This window comes from Sorghum bicolor, chromosome 5 (assembly GCF_000003195.3).
Source record: "Sorghum bicolor cultivar BTx623 chromosome 5, Sorghum_bicolor_NCBIv3, whole genome shotgun sequence".
Lineage (NCBI taxonomy): Eukaryota > Viridiplantae > Streptophyta > Magnoliopsida > Poales > Poaceae > Sorghum > Sorghum bicolor.
Genome location: NC_012874.2, coordinates 63435881 through 63455678, shown reverse-complemented (window position 1 = coordinate 63455678; position 19798 = coordinate 63435881). Strand labels below are relative to the sequence as shown.

Genomic DNA, 19798 nt, shown 5'->3' with positions numbered 1-19798 from the left:
AAAATTGGAAAGATATAAAAAATGATTTTTATTCAAATGACATATGATTTAGAGAGTGAGTTTTAGAAAGACGGTTGAATGGAGATTTAGGGAGGGGGTGCCTTTCAAAAGTCTCTTTAAATGCATCCTCAAATATATATAGATATATCCCTTGTTCCTGATTTCTCGTTAGCTAAAGATGGAGAATGATGATGATTCTCTAGAGTATGCATAAGATATAAAAAATCTTTTGGAGGTACAAAGAAATAGAGAAAATGATTTCTACTTAAATGACTACCTACAAATGATCATTTAGAGAGTAAATTATAGAAAGAACCTTAAGGACTACCCACATATTCCAAGAGGCTCTTTATATCTTTCCTACTTTACAAGAATAGAGACTTTGATGAAAAAACATCCTCCAACAACCTCTTCAATTGGATATTCAATAAAATAGATATCCTCTATTCTAGATTTCTCAGTAGTCAAAGATAAAGAATGAGGATGACTCTAATTAACTGCGTACAAGTTATAGAAAAGTTGTTGAAGAGTATAAAAATACAAAAAATAATTTTTACTCAAATGCCTCTCTAAACGTTGATTTAGAGAGTAGATTTTCAAAGGCTCTTGCAGATGCTCTTAGAGAAACACTTTTTTGGAGAGCCTCCAAACTCAGGTTTTAGAATCCAAAAATTTTAGAATCTCTTAAAGATGGTCTATGTTGGACACTACAAATTAAATTCGTTAAAGTGCATGCATGCAAGAAAAATATATTCGTACACGTTTACGGGCTGAGTTGGGCTACTGGCGCCTCCAGGCCCTGTCGATGGAAACCCCCCATTGAGTGCCAGTGCTGGGCTGCTGACCGCGCTGCTGCATGGCTCAAACGGAGAGCGTTGGGATTGGCCCATTGCTGGAGCGCGTTCGGATCGACATGCACATGCCGGATTTCCGTTTTATACATAAAAAATGGACAAATATCTTTGTTTCATATGTATGTTCACGTGAAGAATTTAACTATAGTTTTTCCAATAACATATGCTGTTTAGAATTTAAGTGTACTTCTATCATTTTAACTGGAACTACACAAAATTTGAAATGCTAGATGTGCGAGGAAAATAGTTTTAAGCTATAAAGAAATATTTGTATGAGTGCATGCAGGCATTTCAAGATCATACACAAATTTGAAGGAGAAAATAAAGTATTTGTATTACTTTGTACTACAAACTTTTTAGTTAGTTACTTAGGGGGGTGTTTAGTTCTCATTTTTTTCCAAAAAATTTTTGGTTTTGGTTCATCATTTTGCAAAATGGAACTAACACACCATGCAAAATTTTTGGCAAAAAGGTAGTTATTCTACATTTTGGATTTTGGCCTCAAGAGGGGAAAAAAACCCAAAATGAGCAACAAGAGGCTTCATGAGGACAATAAATTCTGCATTTTGGATGGAACTCAACATGACTCTGAAAATTTTGGTATTTTGCATTTCATCACTCCAAAGTAGTTAGTTTTTGCATTTTGGATTCTATGGAGAACCAAACACCCCCTTAATTAATATTTTCTTATGAACTTATAAAACTTGAATCTTGTACAAAAAATTCTGAGATTTGGTTGGGGCCACAATACATCATTATAAAATGCATAAAATGTTTCACCTAGTAATTCTTTATATGTACTTGTTTACTTGTGACACTCATAAGCATATTGGTCTCAAGTAGTATTAAATAATGTAGATGCTCACTGATAGGTTATATGGACGATGACCGATAACTTTCATGCTCTTTAGCTGGGGGTGTGTTAGAAGTACTTTGTGGAACAATAAAGTTTGTTATTGCATCTCACATATTTTAAGGTCTCGTTTGGCTAGGCTTTTTCATACTTTCGTACTCGGCTCTATTCTACAGTACCGGAGGAGCCAAAGACAGAGGAAGCACAAATCGAGCCTTCTACTGACTCCACACTCATTTTGGCAGGAAAAAAGGGCTCCTTTGAACAGTACTGTTAATATTCTGTGCTAACAACCTTGATGTGAACCTTATTAATTTGCATGTGCTTATTGATATATGTGTAAGTCCTTGAAATTGGTTTGAAATTGTTGTAATGTAATTGTTCGAATGGGCAAAGCCTAGGAGAGAGAGAGAGAGAGAGAGAGAGAGAGAGAGAGAGAGAGAGAGAGAGAGAGAGAGAGAGGATGATATTTAGGCTTCCAATAAGATGGTATCTATAGGCGAAAACAAATATGGCATGTATAAATAAGGTAGGCAAACCAAAAAAAAATGAAAAACGATTCAATTGGGCCTCAATTGGTGCAGGAAAAGCTGCATTGGGCCTCAAACCGATCAAAATGGAAGCACAAATCTTCCCATATATGCAGTCAATATGGCCCCCAAATGTTAGTCACTTAGTGACTTTTTTGCTTCCAAGACGTTCGCCTCTCAGCAAGGCAAACAAGCCAGATGCCACAGCTTTACGTTGTGATACTTCACTAAGATTTATCATTTGTGTTGTGTCTGGTGACGAGTAACGTTTAGGTTATGTTATTAGGATCCTTTAATTAGTAACAGTAAGACAAGGTTCTAGGTATTTTGATCGTACTTCATATTTAATCTCAATTCTCAAATTTAATAGATAATTTGTTCTACATTATTGTTAAGTCTTTCATGAGACCGCCCAGACACCCCTTTGGCTACATCTTGCTTGCATTGGCTGCTTCATATGTTAATATATAATAAGGTTATAGGTATTTTGATCAAACTTCATATTTTATCTTTCCATAAAAGTTACATTATCTCCTCTAGTCCATCTCAACTCTGGCCTGTTTGGATCCCATGAATTAAAACCAATACTACAAAAAGTGCTTCTCATTTTATTATTAGATTATTTTGCAATCCCTCTCAATTCTTTGAAAACCAAACATGGCCTAGTAGATAATTTCTTTCGACAATGTTGTTATGTCTTTCATGAGACTAGCGAAACACTCAGCTAGATCCTTCTTCAATTCACATGTTAATATAAGCATATTGCCAAAAGTTTTTGCCAATATACTTCTACACTATATACATGATTTTAAATACTTTAATGCAACATTATTTTAATCATTTACACAACATGTTATTTTGATTATAGACACTCTGATTAAGATATTTTAACTCAGACAATGTATGGTTCTGCACACAATACTCTCGACAAGCAGCAGCCCTATGAAATTCACTCTGATTAAGATGCTCTGCTTCTTTGCTTTGAATTTGATCAAAACAAAGAAGGATGATGGCCTCTCAATCTTTCATTTGCTGCAGATTGGCATACTTGCAGCCGTGTCATCACCTCCTCCTGACAAGTGCAAAGGCGAACCCAAAGCAGTTAATTCTGACAATTTTGCAAATCGGCTGCTCGAGCAAGGGAGCCAGACATCAGATCATAACTGAGTGATGTCCTGGTAACGTCTCTCAGAAAAAAACATAATTATCTTTGTTTGCTAAACTTCTCCTAGAGCCAGATCTACTTGAAACTTCACAAGCCCTATGAAATTCACAAAATAGACAACAGCAGCTTCGGGGTGAGAGTGCAAACTGGAGGGAGAGATTAAGACCGAGTGTTTGCATCATTTATGAGGGTGTAAACAGTACAAACATAGTTTTCATTTGACTTAGGGCACTCACAATGCAGACTCTATCATACTCCCTCCGTACCTGAAAGGTCCAAAAGGCTAGAGGGGGGGGGGGGTGAATAGCCTATTTAAAATTCTACAAACTTCAACTAGACAAGTTGATTAGTAAAACAAAAGGCGAAGCTATTCTAGCACTAGCACGACTAAGCTATGCAAGCCACCTACACAAGTCTAGCAAGAAAGCTAAACACAAGTTACAACAAGAAAGCACAACTACAAACTTGCTACACTCCTAAACAAGCTAAGCAACTAGCAAGATATACAAGAAAGTAAAGGAGTGGAGAGTGATTTTTATACCAACGTTGTAGAGTAGAGATATATCCAATCAATCACTCACAATCACAAGAGAATCCTCGGCAAGAGATGACACAAGATTTTTTACCGAGGTTCACTTGCTTCCCGGCAAGCTAGTCCTCGTTGTGGCGATACACCCACTTGATGGATCACGAGCTAATTGGCAATCCAAAGCCAAACCCTCAGCGGGTGCCGCACATCCACTCACAAGATGGGGATCCTCTAAGCCACGAGCAATCCACTAGAGTAGCCAATTGCGATCTCCCGCGGGGAAGGCTCAAGAACCCCTCACAAATCACTTGGTGAGGCTCGAAACAATCTCCAATCACGAGCTCAACACCACCGCTGCTCCAAGCCGTCTAGGGCGTCGGGAAACACCCAAGAGTAACAAGAAATCCGCAGCAAACTCAAGAATCAAGTGCCACTGAATGCAACTATCAAAGCAATGCACTTGAATCTCACTCAATCTCACTAGGATTAGCAAACAAGCAAGGAGATGAGTGGAGGGAGTGTTCTCTAGCTCAAAGTATGCCTCAAGTAATCAAATGTGCAAGAGAGAACCTCCCAAAGCCAGCCACCTTCAATTTATAAGCCCCTCAAAGAAACTAGCCGTTGGCTGTTTTCACTGGGCTGAAATCGGGGGCACCGGACGCTACTAAGTGAGCACCGGACGCTCGACTCCCTGCGTCCGGTGCACTGGAGTTGGCCACGTGTCCTCTTTGAATCTCGCGTGTCAGATCCTAACGGCTACCAGCAACACACCGGACGCTCTGCAAGTCCACACCGGACGGTCCGGTGCACACCGGACTCATGCGCAGAGAGTTTGTCAAACTCGCGACCTCACCGGACGCTAGGCACCGGACGGTCCGGTGCTCACCGGACTCGTGCGCAGAGAGGGTTGCAAAAACCCCTCACACCGGACGCTAACCACCGGACGCTACCAGAGTGCGTCCGGTGCTCAACCCTAGCAGGGTCAAGCACACCGGACGCTAAGGCCAGCGTCCGGTGCCTCCGCACTCAGCGTCCGGTGAGTGTTTCTCAGTGAGAAAACACTCCCGCGACTTCTCCAAATTTCCCACCGGCGCAATAGAAAATATACTCTTATTTTTCTCAAAAAGCGCCGAATCCCGCCTCGCAAGCTCGGCGGGAGGGAGAGAGGAACCCACACCCCTCTCAACCCTAGGAACTCCACCTCCTTTGCAAATGTGCTAACACCAACAAGTGTCCACCACCAAAGTGCATGTGTGTTAGCTTTTCACAAACATTTTCACCAAAGGAGTTAAGTTAGCACTTTACTAGATCCTAATGCATATGCTCAAGATGTAGACCTAGTAGCACTTGATTCGAGAGATGACCGTGATTTCCCCTCTTGATAGTCGGCTATCTATCCTAAACCCGGTCAATCACTTCTCTACTCATCTTAGACCGGCAAAAGTAAAACCCTATGTTTATACCTTTGCCTTGATAACTTTGCTCCTTGTTTATCACCATGATCTTCACTTTATGCTTCATCCCTTTGTGATCATGTGGCCACCTTTCCATGCCACCATGCACCTTCATCACATGTGTTGCTATGCCTAACTCAAATCACTTAAACAAAAGGCATTAGCAACTTGGTGTCATTAATTACCAAAACCAAACTTGGGCTTTTAGTACCTAGATTAGATGACGGTCTGGGTTTCTTCTGTGCTTTCGCAAAGAATGACGTCCTAGCCTCCGAAGGGGTCTGATGGACTGGACTGCTCCTGCCTTTCAGTCTTCCGCCTGCATCTCCCACACGAATGGACGGGTGTCTCCCATGCTAACGGACGCGAAAGGCCGGGCGTCTCCTAGTCTTCTCGGGCGTCTCCCATGCATGCATGCTAACGGACGCGAACGGACGCCGGCTCCAATGCATGCATACTAAGGGACACGAACGGATGTCGGCTCCCAAGCATGCTACCTACGCCTCTATTTAATAAGGGTAAAATTGAAAGATTATCCTCTAATTAATGACTCCTTGGTAAGCACAATCATGTCCTAAATGTCATGTATTTCTAGTATGGAGGGAGTAGAGTTTAAAGTTATTTATTACCTCGAACAATGTGGACCTAGAGTCTAAATAAGACTTGGAGTCTTATTGTTTCTACCTGTTTCTTCAATAAATATGCTGCCACATCAGCAAAATAACATAAATAATATGTAATTAATTGTCTTAGACTCTGTGATAGAGTCTTGCATTGTGAGTGCCCTTATAAGCCAGTGGTAATTACCATGTTACAGCGTTGTAAAACTAGTAACTTCTTTAAATCAAGTTGGATGAAGACAAATTCTACATAAAACTTGTCGGCCTCGATGAGATCTATAACTTTGTAATTGATGATCTTTTCATTTGAAGTCGTTTAAAATCTTAAAATTCTACTTAAAGTTCTCATCTTTTTAAATTCCATTTTTTAATTGTCCAAATGACCAAAACCAAAGTTGTAGATCTCGATGAGAACTATAACTTTGTAATTGATGAGTTTTCGTTTAAAATAGTTTGCAGTCCATATATCATGTTTCAAGTTTAAAAAAATCAAGATGCCCAATAAGGTGTGAATGGGGCTAATCTAAAATTCTCATAAAATTAAAACCTATTACTTAGCCCATTTCACCCCTTATGCGGCCTAAAAGAGTTTCTAATGTCTGCAAAAAAAAGTTTAGGAACCTAGTTCCAACCCTAAGCTACCATGGTGATTCTAGGAAAGTAGAAACATGTAAGTAATTGTGCAAATGTAAATGCTAAAAGTAAAGAGAGGATTAGGAACACGGTGATGTTTTCTTGAGGTATCGGAGAGTCGGCACTCCACTAGTCCTCGTTGGAGCACCCACGCAAGGGTATAGCTCCCTCTTGATCAGTGCAAGGATCAAGTGCTCTCTATGTGCTAATTCTCCGCTTCTCTAGGCATAGTTAATTGCCCACAATCGCTCATAGTATTGAGTTGGGTCTCCCACAATCACCACCAAGAGATCACCAAGCTTCCAATTAGCACCAAGTCCTCTAGGTGATGTCGATCACTCAGAATAACAAGCACAAACTCTCATTTGACCTAACCAAGTCTAATGAGAAGAGTGGATGCACACTTGGTACTCTCTAAGCACTAATAGAGTCCTTAATCTTGAATTAGCAAATCCAAATCACTCCAATAGGCCACACCTCTCTTTTCGACACAAATGGATGGATGGTGCAACTTCAGAATGCCAAAAGAGGTCTCTAGCTTGAGATGGAGGGGTATCCAAGGCAGTGAACTAGTCATTAACCCTCCACTTGCTAAAAACATGTGTACCCGACGTGTTTGGTGTAGTCCTGGTTTTGGCACCAAACAAGTCTGGTGAGGCTCCATTGGCTAGTTTAATTTGAAAACTAGTCGTTTACTATACAACGCATCCAGTGCACCCGTCCAGTGCACACTAGACATCTCTGGTGAGTCTTGAGTCGCCAAGTTCCATTTGCATACCTCTCTGGTAGAATGGTGCGACGGTGGCACCTAGTGCAACACCGTACATAGTGCAACACCAAGCCATGATCCTTCTCTGATCCACATGTCCAATGCACACCAGACACCATTGTGTCATCCCTTGTTCTCCATCTAAAAACATTGTTGGACGTCTAGTGCCTACAAGACAGGTACGGTGCATGCAGAGCACCACCAAACTCGTCCAACAATTCAAACGCCTTTGAGTTTGTTTTGATTCCAATCATTCTTGGGCTTCATCTAGGCTACCAAGTGCTAGTTTTTATAAATGTGCACCATCCACTCAATAGACTCAACTAGGTCAAATTACACATTCATAATCCCCCTTTATAGTACCACCAAAGAAAAACAAAGGTCCTATCACTACTCTAAGTGTTCCTCAGCACCATTGACATACACTTAGAATTCATTGATCCTTAATATTCATGTTCATCCTTTGAAAACCAAATAAAAAATGCCATCAAATAGAGGCATGAAAACCATCATTGACCTCACTAAAGTAATGTCGCTGCAAAACACACGTTAGTCACAATAATTTTGTCATTGTTAATAGCAAAAACCAAATTATGGGCCTAGATAGATGCTTTCAAAGTTCTAACAATTTAATTTTCAAACGGTCTCAGATAGAAAAATGACCAAAACCAAAGTTATAGATCTAGATAAGAATTATAACTTTATAATTGATGAATTTTTTATTTTAAATCATTTGCAGTGCTAAAATTATATGTTAAGTTCTCACAATTTCAAATTCAAATTTGTGAAACAACCTCAGCTGGCGAAATAACCAAAACAAAAGTTAGACCTGGATGAGAATTACAACTTTATAGTTGATTGCTTTTTTAAGATTTGAATCTATTATTCATTTCAAAATCCTACAAGGGGAATATATATGCACTTTAAGCACTAGTCACTTTGGGGTGTGGTCAAGGGAGCTATGTACGAGGGTACAAGTCTTGGGTTCAAATACTACCTCTTAGGATTAAATTTTTTTTGTCTGGTTTTTAATTTTTTGGAAACTTTATTTTTGGAGTTTCTCACCGGTTGGTAACACGAACCAACGGTGATAACCGTTCATATCATCAATGACTTTCACTACCGAGGGGCCAAAACCAACGGTGATGATGAGTTGTTTTGGAACCTATTGCGATGGGTAACCTAGTACTAGTGTATTACTCTTAGGGCTTGTTTGGTAGTCACTTTAGTAGCTAAACTTCCAAACACACTGGCTACAAGAAGCTAAAATAGTTTAGTCTTATTAATCATCTAAGAGTAGTTAAAATATTTTTAGTTGGCTAAAATTTAGCAAGAAGAACCAACATGGCCTTAGTAAAGCCAGCTATGACTATGCTTTAGAGAGTGGAGTGGAGGGACACACAAGTAGTGAGAGAGGGTAGACCATGGAAAAATATAGAGAAATTTTTACTCTTTAATATTAAGTATAGATATAGATATTGATTTAAAGACTTATATAGAGGAGGGGTGTGTAAGTTACAAACTATATGATAATTTGTCCTTTTGCCTAATCCTAATCAATTGCTTGTTGCCAGCAACCAGAAGAATATGATCTGATAGTATATAATTGTCAGGATTGGGCACATGGACAGAACAAATGATGATACGACACTGACCTGGTATTACCTATTCTTTATTTGTAGTACCTCTGTGTCAGCATCCCCCATCCTGGGAGCCCTGCAAGGCCCAGAAGGGGAAGCCGGCCCAAACGCCCAAGCGCTAAGGTTTCTGGACCGGAATGGAGCTGCAAGTCCTGCTCAACAAGGTGTGAAGGACAGGAGTATAAGTAGTAAGAAGGGAGGGTATTTCTGTAACAAAATACATTGTACCCAAACTCTAAACCCTAAGCACTCATCCCCGTGCGGCTGGTTGCCGGCGGCGGACTCCCTCTTCCTCTCTTCCCCGTTAAGTAGGAGAGTTCGCCGGATCCTTGCCGTAGCGAGCGGGGGTCTGACATTGGTATCAAAGCCGTCGACCGGAGCCTCGCGCTGGAGCTCGCTGCCGGGCACACCCACTTTACCCGGCTGCAGCGATCTCGTGGAGCTATGGATCCCGCCGTCAAGTCGGCATTCGAGGAGCTCATCCGCCGATTCGATTCCTTCGACGCCAAGTGGGAAGCCCGATTCGCGGATGCGGAGTCCGCGCGACGGGATCATGACGACGAGACGGAGCGGCGTCTGGCGGCGGTGGAAGCCTTCACCAGCTCCGTTCCAGGGCCGGCCGCCCGGCATTCCGCCCTCGAGGATTACTGCTCGGCGAATTCGGAGGCGGCTGTTGCTGCCGAAGAATGGAACCGGGGCTTCTCCAACCGCGTCGGAGAGCTCGAGGAGAAGATGGATGACCTGGAGCTGATCCGGTTCTCTGAGATGCGGGACGAACGCGACGACCGCGTGGCGGCTCTGGAGGACGCGGCCGTGGTGTTCGACGAATGGCGCCCGTGGGTGGAGGCCTCCGTCCACGACATCTGCCTGGAGATCAAGCGCCTAAAGGGGGTGGAACGGTCTCCTGCGACGCGCACGAGCAGCGGTCGCCTCGGCGTCGCCCCCTTCACCGAGTCGGCCTCCGCGCGCCCACCTGCCGGAGAGAAGGCCGACTGGCCCAACGGGCACCGCGAGCAGGGCTATGGGTCGGTGACGACCCTCGCCCACCCTGCAGTTCACGGTACGTGTGATCATCCTCCTGCATTTCCTAAGATGAACCCTATCCCATCTGCACCGATTCCATCTCCTACCCAATTTCATCCCTACCGAGTTCACCACCCTACTCTTCCTCCCGACCCCCACGCCTTTGCCTTCCACCAAAATTTTGCCCCCACCCAACCCACTGCCCAATTCCTTCCCCAGCAGCACAACCCCACTAGCATCGTTCACCCCACTGCCGCTCTTTCCGCGCCTGTGTCCTCCCCTACTTTCCATTCTGCCCAGCTGGGGCGACTGCCTAAACTAGACTTTCCCAAATTCGATGGTGATCACGCTCAGTTTTGGATCACTTGTGCGGTCAATTACTTTGAGATGTATGCTGTGGAACCATCAATGTGGATACGAGTGGCCACAATGCATTTCACAGGCGCAGCTAAACGCTGGCTCCAGTCCATTGAACATATCTTAGCCTCCCTTAATTGGAAGTCTTTTTGTTCCCTCCTGCACGAACGCTTCAGTCGCGACCAGCACGAGCTGTTACTTCGCCAACTCTTTAACATTCGTCAGACTGGGTCGGTGTCCGAGTATATCGACAAATTCACCGAACTCATTGACCAGCTTAAATCCTACAACCCCAACCCAGACACACTAGCCTATACAACTCGGTTCATCGATGGTTTACGCGAGGACATTCGTGCTGTTATTCTTGTTGCTCGTCCTGCTTCTCTCGATGCTGCGTATACTTTGGCGTCTTTGCAGGAAGAAGCTGGTGGTCCTGTGCGGACGAGGGACCGCAGAACGGATTTCTCCAAGTTCAGTGCTGGCCGCGGCGGTCTGGGGTCCCCAATGCCCCAGGGTCGTATGGCGGATGATAAGCCGTCGGGTTCAAAATTCTCTTCTCCCGAGGACAAGCTTTCCTCTCTCAAGAACTTCCATCGCGCCCGTGGCTTGTGCATACGTTGCGGCGAAAAATGGGCTCCCGGACACAAATGTTCTTCCCAGCCACAACTTCACGCTCTCCAGGAGGTCTGGGAATTGTTCCAGGATTCTTTCCAAGATGAGGAGGAGGATCCTCATTCTGATGATCAGGAACCTGCAGTTGACGCACCTTCACATCTGTTCTTCACTTGCTCAGCGGCGGCAGTTCAGGGCCAGTCCTCACTTCATACAATGCAATTCAGTGGCAAGCTATTGGGTCATCAGGTTTCTATTCTGGTTGATTCTGGAAGTTCTCACTCCTTCATCAGCACAGCCACTGCTTCTCTGCTGTCAGGACACCAACCTCTGCCTCACCCAGTGTCGGTCAAAGTTGCTAATGGGGACACTATCTTATGCGAGACCGTAATTCCAGATGTTGAATGGTCAGTCCAGAGCTACACCTTTCACTCCACTTTCCGTGTCCTTCCCTTGGGATCCTATGATATCATCTTGGGTATGGATTGGCTTGAAGCCTTCTCGCCGATGAAAGTTAACTGGCGCAACAAGTGGATGTCAATCTCTTATGGTTCTGGTTCTGTGCTGCTTCACGGTCTAGGCGATGTTTCAGAGAATTGTTCGTCGGTTATGGTGTTCAGTATTTCATCTGATGCCGTTGATCAACCCACACACACAGTCCATCCCCAAGTTCAGTCTATCCTGGATGAGTTCAGTCAGCTCTTCGCAGAACCTTCAACATTGCCACCGCGTCGTGACTGTGACCACTCCATTCCTTTGGTTCCTGGAGCCCAACCAGTCTGCATCAGGCAGTATCGATACTCGCCAAAGCTCAAGTCTGAAATTGAGTCACAAGTGTCTGAGCTTCTTCGCACTGGTATGATTCGGCCCAGTCGCAGTCCCTTCTCCTCTCCCGTCCTTCTGGTCAAAAAGAAAGATCAGTCGTGGCGTATGTGTGTTGATTACCGAATGTTGAATGCACTCACTGTTAAGAGCAAGTTTCCAATCCCGGTCATTGATGAACTGCTGGATGAGCTAGCTCAGGCTCGTTGGTTTTCCTGTCTGGACTTACGCGCTGGCTTTAATCAGATCCGAATGGCACCTGGCGAGGAGTACAAAACTGCCTTTCAAACCCACCGGGGCCACTTCGAGTACAATGTGATGTCCTTCGGCCTTACTGGTGCCCCTAATACATTCCAGGGCGCCATGAATGTTACCCTTAAGCCTCTGCTTCGCGTTTGTGTCATAGTGTTCTTTGATGACATCCTAGTATATAGTCCATCTTGGGAACAACATTTGGTGCATCTGCGGCAAGTGTTTGAATTACTCCAACAAGATCAGTGGCTGGTTAAGTTGAGCAAATGCCGGTTTGCACAAGAATCTATTGCCTATTTAGGCCATGTGATCAGTGCCGACGGAGTGAGCACCGATCCCTCTAAGCTGGAGTCCATTCGTTCCTGGCCTGTACCCAAGGATGTCAAAGATTTACGCAGTTTCCTCGGCCTCGCTGGTTATTACAGAAAGTTTGTCCAGCATTTCGCAGTTATTGCTCGCCCACTGTATGATTTGCTCAAGAAAGGTGTTGTTTTCTGCTGGACCAGCACTCACTCCACTGCATTTTCGGCTCTGCAGTCCGCTCTTATGTCCGCTCCTGTATTGGCTCTTCCGGACTTCAACAAGCCCTTTCAAATCCAGACCGATGCTAGCGATACCGGTGTAGGAGCAGTGCTGATGCAAGATGGGCATCCCTTGGCATTTGTCAGCAAATCTCTGGGACCGCGCACTCGGGGCTTATCTACCTATGATAAAGAGTACCTGGCCATATTAGTTGCAGTTGATCAGTGGCGCTCTTACTTGCAACACAATGAGTTCACCATATTTACAGACCAGCGCAGCCTCATACATGTGTCCGATCAGCGCCTTCACACTCCTTGGCAACTTAAGATGTATACCCGACTAGCCGGTCTGCAGTATAGGGTCATTTATAAACCTGGTACCACCAACAAGGCTGCAGATGCTCTTTCCCGCCATCCTGAGGCGCCTTCTCAGCTGCAGGCTATATCCTCAGTGACGCCTACATGGTTAGCTGATGTGGTGACTGGTTATTCCTCCGATCCCTACGCTTCTAAACTGTTGCAACAACTGTCTGTGAATCCTGACAGCTCGCCCCCTTACAGTCTCACTGGTGGGATCATTCGATATAAAGGGCGCATTTGGTTGGGCAGCAATGTTCCTCTCCACCACAGGGTCATGTCCGCTCTCCACAACAGCGCTCTGGGAGGGCACTCTGGTTTCCCAGTGACCTATGCCCGGATCAAACAACACTTTGCATGGCGGGGCATGAAGGCAGATATCCGCAACTTTGTCACTACATGTTCAGTCTGTGCTCAGGCTAAACCTGACCGGTCCCGATATCCAGGCTTACTGTCCCCTCTTCCTATGCCATCCTCTTCTTGGCAGGTAATCAGCATGGACTTTATTGATGGTCTGCCCACCTCTGGCACTGCCAATTGTATCTTGGTGATTGTCGATAAGTTCAGCAAATATGCGCATTTTGTTCCTTTACATCACCCATACACTGCTGGCAAGGTGGCTCAGGCTTTTCTAGACTCTGTGTTCAAGCTGCACGGACTGCCCACACACATCATCTCCGACAGAGACCCGGTTTTCACCAGTGCCTTCTGGAACGAATTGTTCAGGCTGGCTAAGGTTCAGCTTTGCTTAAGTTCCGCTTACCATCCTCAATCTGACGGTCAAACCGAGCGAGTAAACCAGTGCTTGGAAACATATCTTCGCTGCTTCATTCACTCATGTCCCAAGCTGTGGCTCAAGTGGCTATCTTTGGCAGAATATTGGTATAATACAAGTCAACATTCGGCACTGGGTCGTTCTCCCTTTGAGGTACTCTATGGGCATCCCCCTAAGCATTTCGGTCTTTCTGATGCTGTTGTCTCTTCTGTTCCCGATGTTGAGTCCATGCTGGCGGAGCGTGCGACAATGGTTGCGGTTGTGCGTCAACACCTTCTTCGCGCACAACAACGCATGAAACACCAGGCTGACAAGAAACGTTCGGACCGCAAGTTCAACGTTGGAGATCATGTCTACCTCCGTCTCCAACCTTATGTGCAGTCTTCTCTGCCCCCCCCCCCCCCGTGCCCACAACAAGCTGTGTTTCAAATACTTCGGGCCCTTCAAAGTCATTGCAAAGATTGGGACAGTGGCGTACAAATTGGAACTGCCTCCGTCCTCCTCAATTCACCCGGTATTCCATGTCTCCCTTCTCAAGCCAGCTCCTCCTTCTGCTACTCCTGTTTGTTCTCAGTTGCCAGACATGGAAGACGCTCTGCAAGTCCCTGAGAAGGTCCTGCAGCGTCGTCTTCACCCTCGCGGCAACGGTACTGTGCAACAGGTGCTCATCAAATGGTCAAGTTTCGATGAGTCCCTGGCTACCTGGGAAGACGAGGAAGCGCTCAAGCAACGCTTCCCATGCGCGCCGGCTTGGGGACAAGCCTGTTCCCAGGTAGCCAGGGACATCCTTCGCAATGGCGAACCAGTTTTTCTGCGTCGCCGACCGCGGTTGGCCAATAAAAACCTGCTCGGAAAGCCTTTCCGACCAGCGTTCTAGATGCGGCGTGATTGCCGCAGGATCCAGCGTGTATGTCTTCCAAGAGCCTGATACCATCATCTTGGGGTATGCACTTGAGCAGTACTTCGGAGCTTGCGTTTTTCCGCATGAGTTTTCCGTCGACCAGGATGTAGTTCTTTGATCGTCGGATGAGGCGCTCGTTCTCTGTTTTGTCCTGATAGCCTGTCCCGTCTGATATGTATTTGATGAACGGGGTACGCCAGTCATGCCCACCGGTTGTCGGAGTGGCGTCATCTATGAGCATGGCCTCGGTGGGTTGCTTGTCGACCAGGGGAGGGCTTACGCTTGGCTCATGGATGTCCTGGACAAAAATACCCCGCGGGATCTGGGCCCGAGATGAGCCTAACTTTGACAACGCATCTGCTGCTTGGTTCTTATCCCGGACCACGTGGATGTACTCTATGCCATAGAAGTTAGTTTCCCATTTGCGGATTTCCTTGCAGTAAAGATCCATCTTTTCGTGGGTTACGTCCCACTCCTTGTTGAGCTGGTTGATGACCAAAGCGGAGTCGCCGTGGACATAGAGGCGCTTGACCCCCAGTTCAACGGCTAGTCGTATGCCGTGTAAGCATGCTTCGTATTCGGCGATGTTGTTTGACGCCGGGAAAAGGATCCTAAGGACGTAGCGGAGTTTGTCCTTGTTGGGTGATACGAACAGTATCCCAGCGCCTGCACCGTTGATGTTCAAGGACCCATCAAAGAACATTGACCAGTGGTCTGAGACATCGGGAACGGAAGGCTCGTTGAGATCCGTCCATTCGGCAATGAAATCGACCAGGGCTTGGGACTTGACAGTGGTGCGACTCTGGAACTCCAGGGAAAATGGACATAATTCCATTGCCCATTTCACGATTCTGCCATTGGCGTCTTTATTGCGCAGGATGTCCCCGAGAGGGAAGCTGGTTGTCACCAGGACTCGATGGCCGTCGAAGTAGTGCTTCAGTTTTCTTGACGTTATCAGGATGGCGTATATAAGCTTTTGTATTTGTGGGTACCTGGCCTTGGATTCGTTTAAAACTTCGCTTATGAAGTAAACGGGTCTCTGGACTTTGAAGACGTGACCTGGTTCATCTCGCTCGACCACTATTGCCGTGGAAACAACCCTGTCGGTTGCAGCAATGTAAAGGAGCAGGTCTTCATTGGGCTGAGGCGCTGTGAGGACAGGCGGTGAAGTGAGGAAGGTCTTGAGCTGAGTGAACGCAGCGTCGGCTTCTTCGGTCCAGGAGAACTTTTCTGACGCCTTTAATAGTTTGAAGAAAGGGAGGCCTTTTTCTCCCAGCCTTGAGATGAAACGACTGAGGGCGGCCATGCATCCGGTTAGCTTCTGAATATCCTTGACGTTCTTCGGTGGTCGCATGTCGAGTACGGCTTTGACTTTTGAAGGGTTTGGTCGTATGCCGTCGCAACTGACGACGTTGCCGAGCAGCAGACCGGAGGGAACGCCGAAAATGCATTTCTTGGGGTTAAGCTTCCACTTGTACCTATTGAGTGCCTTGAAGGTTCGGTCTAAGTTGTTGATTAAGGTGCTCGCGTCCCTTGTTTTTACGACCACGTCGTCCACATAGGCCTCGACAAGGTCATCGCGAATCTCGTCGTGGAGGCATTGTTGGATGGCCCTTTGATAAGTGGCCCCAGCGTTTTTAAGTCCGAAAGACATGGTAGTGTAGCAGTATGCGCCGAAGGGTGTGATGAAGGATGTTTTGATCTGATCTTCTTCCTTTAACGAGATCTGGTGATAACCAGAGTAGCAGTCTAGAAAGGAGAGGAGTTCGCATCCTGCCGTTGAGTCGACCACCTCGTCGATGCGAGGAAGACCAAAAGGATCTTTAGGACAGTGTTTGTTGAGATCGGTGTAATCAACGCACATTCTCCATTCATTATTCTTTTTGCGTACAAGAACCGGATTGGCGAGCCAATCGGGATGATACACCTCTTTTATGAATCCGGCTGCTAGAAGCCGTGTTATTTCTGTCCTAATAGCCTCCTTTTTGTCACGAGCGAACCGTCGCAGTTTTTGCTTGATTGGTCTTGCGGTCTTCGAGACGTTTAAGGAGTGCTCGATCAGGTTTCGTGGGACACCGGGCATGTCTGCGGGTTTCCATGCGAAAACGCTCACGTTGTCCCTTAGAAACCTGACGAGCGCGTCTTCCTATTTTGGATCCAGGTTAACCCCGATGAGGGCTGTCTTCTCGGGGTTGCCTTCGACCAGCTGCACTTCTTTGTACTCCTTGGATTTCGAATTCTTTCTGGCTGTCTCCTGCTCAGGTAATCGGAGCTGGTCGGGGGGGAGCTGTGCGGCTTGGTTTGCTGTTTCCGTCATGCGGATTGAGAGGTCAATTGCCTCGGTGATCTTGAAACTTTCTTCTTCGCAGGTGTACGCAGTGTAAACGTTGCCTCTGACGGTCAGGACACCCTTCTCCGTGGGCATTTTAAGCACCAGGTATGAGTAGTGCGGGACTGCCATGAACTTTGTCAGCGATGGGCGGCCTAGTATGGCGTGGTAAGTCCCGTCGAAGTCCGCGACTACGAAGTTGATGAACTCCGTCCGGAAGTGATCGGGTGTGCCGAATTGGACAGGCAATGTTATCTGTCCGAGGGGCACCGAACTTTGACCTGGCAAAACCCCCCAGAATTGGGCGTCGTAAGGTTTTAGTTGCGCTGGTGATATCTTGAGGGAGGGCAGGCTGTTGCGGAAGAGGATGTCGATGGAGCTTCCCCCGTCCACGAGCACGCGCTCGAATCTGATGCTATTGATGCAGGGGTCGAGAATCAGTGGGAAACGACCCGGCTCTGGGATAGCAGCCCACTGGTCCTTCCTGCTGAAAGCGATCTCCCTGTGGGACCAGGCGGGAAATTTCGGATCTGCGATCAGCCCGTCCGTGCTGTCTATGTTGAGGCAGGCTCTTTTTAACAGCTTTCTTTCTCGCCTGGACTCGGTGGAGACCTTGCCCCCGAAAATGAAGTGAACCACGTCGGTGGGGCTGACGTATTGGTGTCGGGGGTCCCTGTCTTGGTCCTCATCCTCGTCTTCGTGGTCGTGCCCGTCGCGTTTGCTACTCTTCTTGGCGGTGTCTTCTTGGGCAGCCCGCCGTGTATAGATACTTTTGAGGACGCGGCATTCTTCCATGGTGTGGTTAGACTTTGGGTGTAGCTGGCACGGTCCCTTCAACGTTTTATTGTAGTCGTCTTGGTAGTCCCGTCGTCCGTTGGGACGTTTGACCGTGTTTACTTCGTGGTCGTATTCGCGAGGGCGCTTTCCTCTGAAGTCGTCGCGGCTGTCGCGCCGCCGATCCCAACCCTCTCGGTGATCGCGGTTGTCGGAGCGGCGGTGATTTCTGTTGTCGTAGCGGCCACGACTGTCATCTCGCCGGGAGGACTGGTCGGGGCCTCTCGCATCATCTCGGATTAGTTTTTCTGCGTCATCAGCATCGGCGTAATTTTTAGCCGTGGCGAGGAGTTCTGCTACCGTTGATGGGCGCTTACGCAATAGCTTGTTCCTCAGCGCCTCGTGGAAACGCAAACCCTTGATAAAGGCTGATATGGCCTCGTCATGAGAAATCTTCGGGATTTTGAGACGCATATCCGAGAATCGTCGGATGTAATCGCGCAGAGGTTCATTCTTCCTGTCTCTTATCCTTTCAAGGTCATACTTGTTTCCTGGCTGCTCGCATGTGGCAATGAAGTTGTCGATGAAAGCCTGTCGCAGCTCTTCCCAAGAGTCGAAGGAGTCCTCGGGCAAGCCGAGAAGCCACTGATGACCAGCCTGGTCGAGGACTACGGGGAAGTAATTTGCCATGACGTGCTCATCTCCTGCCGCTGATCGGACGGCGATTTCATAAAGAGTGATCCAGTTTTCTGGATTTTCCTTGCCGTCGTATTTTTTGAGTTTTTCGAGCTTGAAATTGCGGGGCCACACGACCTGGCGGAGGTGTGAAGAGAACTGCCTTAGGCCCGGAGGACCGTGGGTCGCGTCGTACTCGATGCGGCGCAGGTTTTCGTGGACTGCTCTCTCTGCGGCGCGCCTGTTGATGCGGTCCCGGGCATCTTTGGGAGGGATGTTGTGGCGGAGATCCCTGTGTTGATCATCTTCTTCTTAGCCGCGTACGCGGTCCTGCCGGCGGCGGCCATCGGCGTCCCGACCACCATCATTGCGCCGTGAGTCCCCTCGACGGTTGTCGGGGGAGCGGCTGCGGCGACGCCTGCTGGGTGAGGCGCGGCTACGATGAGTCTGGTCGGAGGCGGCTTCGGTATAAGAGACGTCTTGGACTCTCTTGAGCAGGGTAGCTGTCTGTCCCATTGCGGCGATCAGGTGTGCTCGGATACTGGTCCGGACTCCCTGGCATTCGGGGGTGTCAGGAAGTCGATCCAGGTTGGCCATGGCGACAGCCACGTTGGCGCTCGGTGTTTTGTAGACCGGCTGGTCCCCGACCATGTCGAAGGCATCGTTGAGGTTACCTGGTGGCGTCTGTTGTTGCTCGTCCGCACGCCGTCGGGCGCGCTCGGCGTTACGCTGTTCGCGGAGTTGCCTCTGGTCGTCTGTTTCTCCGTCAACAGCCAGTTCGTCGGCGCTGACATTGAATACAATATCCCCTCGCCGGGGGGGGAATATCGGGAATCGGTCGAAACCCGGAGGGTGTGAAGGAAAATCCAGGTCGTAGTCCTCGTCTTCGGTGTTCACAACCTCGGTGGGGACGGAGCCGGTGCTTGAGTTGGTGCTGGAAGCCTGGCCGTCCCGTAGCTCTCGGATGGTCACCATGTTGACATAGTGACGATTGTTCCTTGTCGGCGACCAACCCGCTTTGCTGAAAACGGATTGGACATGCTGTGAGTAAACAGAGGCCGAGTTGTTCAGGCCGCAGGGATAGTCTTCCTTTTTGAGCTCGACGGATCGTCCTGAAGGAGTTGAGGTTATCGTCAGGGACGTTCCCAGCCGTTCGTGTGTGGCGACACGAGTTGGCCGGCGGAATTTCGAAAAATCCGCTCGAGCAGCTTGGTCGGTCCGGCGCAGGACTCCGTCTATTAGTTGGGAGACTTCGAATAGCTTGGAGTCAGCGCGATCGAGCGCTTGGAGGAGGTCCGAGCAGTCGATCTCCTTTCCCTTGTAGAGCGGGAACGGTGGTCGGGAGCTTGGTGC

At 47.4% G+C, this 19798-nt stretch overlaps 1 protein-coding gene across 1 annotated transcript; it reads left to right on the top strand.

Moving 5' to 3' along the window:
* Positions 9492-14542, top strand: LOC110435983 (transposon Tf2-1 polyprotein). Its single transcript, XM_021462114.1, has 4 exons — positions 9492-10107; positions 10729-13397; positions 13479-13727; positions 14348-14542. The coding sequence occupies exons 1-4, from the start codon at positions 9492-9494 to the stop codon at positions 14540-14542; spliced, it is 3729 nt and encodes a 1242-aa protein (XP_021317789.1).

What these genes read in the sequence shown, in the direction of transcription:
- LOC110435983 (XM_021462114.1), top strand. Translation starts at nt 9,492, where the DNA reads ATGGATCCCGCCGTCAAGTCGGCATTCGAGGAGCTCATCCGCCGATTC. An exon ending in CGCCCACCCTGCAGTTCACG is followed by an intron (nt 10,108 to 10,728) that starts GTACGTGTGATC and finishes ACCCCAACCCAG; the next exon opens with ACACACTAGCCTATACAACT. An exon ending in ACTTTGTCACTACATGTTCA is followed by an intron (nt 13,398 to 13,478) that starts GTCTGTGCTCAG and finishes TCTTCTTGGCAG; the next exon opens with GTAATCAGCATGGACTTTAT.